General features: G+C 39.2%; 1 protein-coding gene across 1 annotated transcript in view; it reads right to left on the bottom strand.

Annotated features, from left to right (window-relative positions):
* The window catches only part of LOC122258778 (uncharacterized), a 43,295-nt gene extending 42,298 nt beyond the window's left edge, over positions 1 to 997 (bottom strand). The window contains exon 1 of the mRNA XM_086544221.1: positions 929 to 997. Coding sequence (XP_086400347.1) covers positions 929 to 997 — 69 coding nt within the window. The remainder of the gene's footprint in view (positions 1 to 928) is intronic.
* Between the last annotated feature and the right edge of the window lie 1,503 nt (positions 998 to 2,500).

Here is a 2,500-nt window from a genome sequence, read left to right as displayed (position 1 = left end):
TCTCTCTCTCTCTCTCTCTCTCTCTCTCACCTTTCTCTCTCTATCCCTTGTCTCTCTCTCTTATCTCTCTCTCTCTCTCTCGCTCCATTCTCTTCATTTCTCTCTCTCTCTTTCTCTCTCTCATCCTTTCTCTCTCTCTCTCTCTCTCTCTCTCTCTTCTCTGTCTCTCTTTATCTCTTTTCTCTCTGTCTCTTCCTATCTTCTCTCTCTCTCTCTTGCATTCTTACTCTTCTTTCTCTCTCTCTCTTCTCTTTTCACTCTATATTCTATCTTTTCTCTTTCTTTCTCTCTCTCTTTCTCTTCTCTCTCTCTCTCTTTCTCTCTCTTTCTCTCTCTACTCTCTCTCTTCTCTCTCTCTCTCTCTCTCTCCTCTCTTCTTCTCTCTCTCTCTCTCTCTTCGCTCTCTCAATTCTCTCTCACTCTTTCTACTCTTTCTCTTTTCTCTCTTCCTTTCTCTCTCTCTCTCTCTCTCTCTTCCTCTCTCTCTCTCTCTCTCTCTCTCTCTCTCTCTCTCTCTCTCTCTCTCTCTCTCTCTCTCTCTCTCTCTCTCTCTCTCTCTCTCTCTCTCTCTCTCTCATTCTCTCACCCTCTCACTCTTTCACTCTTTCAGTCTCTCACTCTCTCACTCTCTCACTCTCTCACTCTCTCTCTTTCTATCTATCTATCTATTTATCTATCTATCTTTCTTTATTTATTTATTTATTTTTATCTATCTCTCTATCTATCTCTCTATTCATCTATCTATCTATCTATCATTCTCTACATCATTTATCCACCTACCCAAATTCTCTTTCGGTCTATCCCCCCTCCTTTTGTGTCTCCTTTTCTCTTCCTCTCAAATGCCATTACATATGTTTTGCATGATGTGAAATGTAATTACAGTGTCATCACTATTTCTAAGAGAAACACACGACTAATTAAGTTTTACTATCAAGGCTTTTATTGCCTCTACAGTAGTGCTATTTCTTGGGGAAATTGTAAGTGACAAACTGTCCATGTTTACAACAACTGCATAGTAGTGAGAGACAAAAAAGGATGAGTGAATGATAAGAAAATCAGAAAAAGATGTTTAAATCATATGGTTGATGTCGGACTTCTATGAGGATAACACACCGCGACATCGTATTTATTCCTCCGTAACTCGATACTACATGCAGTTGTAACTATCAAGTCACGTGCATCCTGCAGATCATGTTAGCGTGATCCCAACACCTCCCGTGCTGGGGTCTTCCCTCGCCCCTCCCTCCTCCCCCTCATAAGCCCTGGGAGCTCCTAATGACCCCCCCCCCCTCACTGTGGATTCAAGATTATACCTCATCGTGTGTGTTCGTCTAGAACTGCTCCGTGTGTTACCTCACTCTTTACTTATGTGGAGCATGTTCCCGCGGCACCTTGTCTCACTCGGGATGTGATTAGTATTTCCCAAGGAGTGTAGGTTGTTGCGTATTGTGCTCCGTAATTCTTAGTTTCTCGAGCACTCTGCGTAGGGGGTTTTAACCCTTGACAGTCTGTAACTTCCTACCCCTCTCTCTGCAATGCTAAAGCAACACACGATCTCATTACAGGCTGCGATCAAGTTTTGTGATACATATGTGATGTAAAGAGTATGATCTATCTCACCGAATATACTGCAGTCCCCATGTGTGTTCTAAGACTCTGCTACTTGCTGTTCGCAGTCCATATGTTTTACCCCCTGTTGTTCAAGACTAATTGTCTACCGTGCGCGTTCATTGTTCTCCGTTTTGTTCATTGTGTCTTAGGGTCCCTTTACTCCCTTCACTTTCTTATGCTTTATTTTTAAAATCATTTCTTTAAGAGTTTTTGCACATTTCAACCGTCTGAAAATCTTCATAAAACAAAGTGGTATTCAGATGTTAAGCGTCTAATGGACGACAGTTAAAGTTCATATATTGTCCCTAGGGTGCTTCTTACGCAGTATATTCATTAAGCAACTAAAATGAAGCCAAAGACAGGCGCTACTTTTCGTCTGATACCGCCAGAAGGGAAACGAGTGCCAGTTAAAAACAGTACAGTTTTCTTACTATTATTATCATTATTATCATATATATCATCATTATTATCTTCATTACTTTAATCATTACTTTCATCATCATTGATATTACCATTGTTATTACTGGTGTTATTATAATTTTCATTATTCTTTTATCATTACTACTATAATCATTATAATATCATAATATTTATCATCAACAATATCATTATTATTATCATTATCTGTATCCCTATCATCATTATCATTATCTGTATCCCTATCATCACTATCATTATCTGTATCCCTATTATCATTATTATTATCCTTGCTATCATCACTATACGTATCATTAGCATCATTAGTTTCATTACGAATAAACAAGTGGAGCAATTGGTGACACACCGAGAATTCCCACTTTCTTATCCTTTATCCTAAGTGTTATATCCCGAAGTCCCTTTTCTATCGTTTTCCCGACGATATCGTGTGCAATGAAACCCCTTCTGCTGA

This window comes from Penaeus japonicus, unplaced genomic scaffold (genome assembly GCF_977035675.1).
Source record: "Penaeus japonicus unplaced genomic scaffold, GWHDUDI00000001_assembly GWHDUDI00000015, whole genome shotgun sequence".
Taxonomy (NCBI): domain Eukaryota; kingdom Metazoa; phylum Arthropoda; class Malacostraca; order Decapoda; family Penaeidae; genus Penaeus; species Penaeus japonicus.
This window is presented reverse-complemented; position numbering and strand designations above follow the sequence as displayed.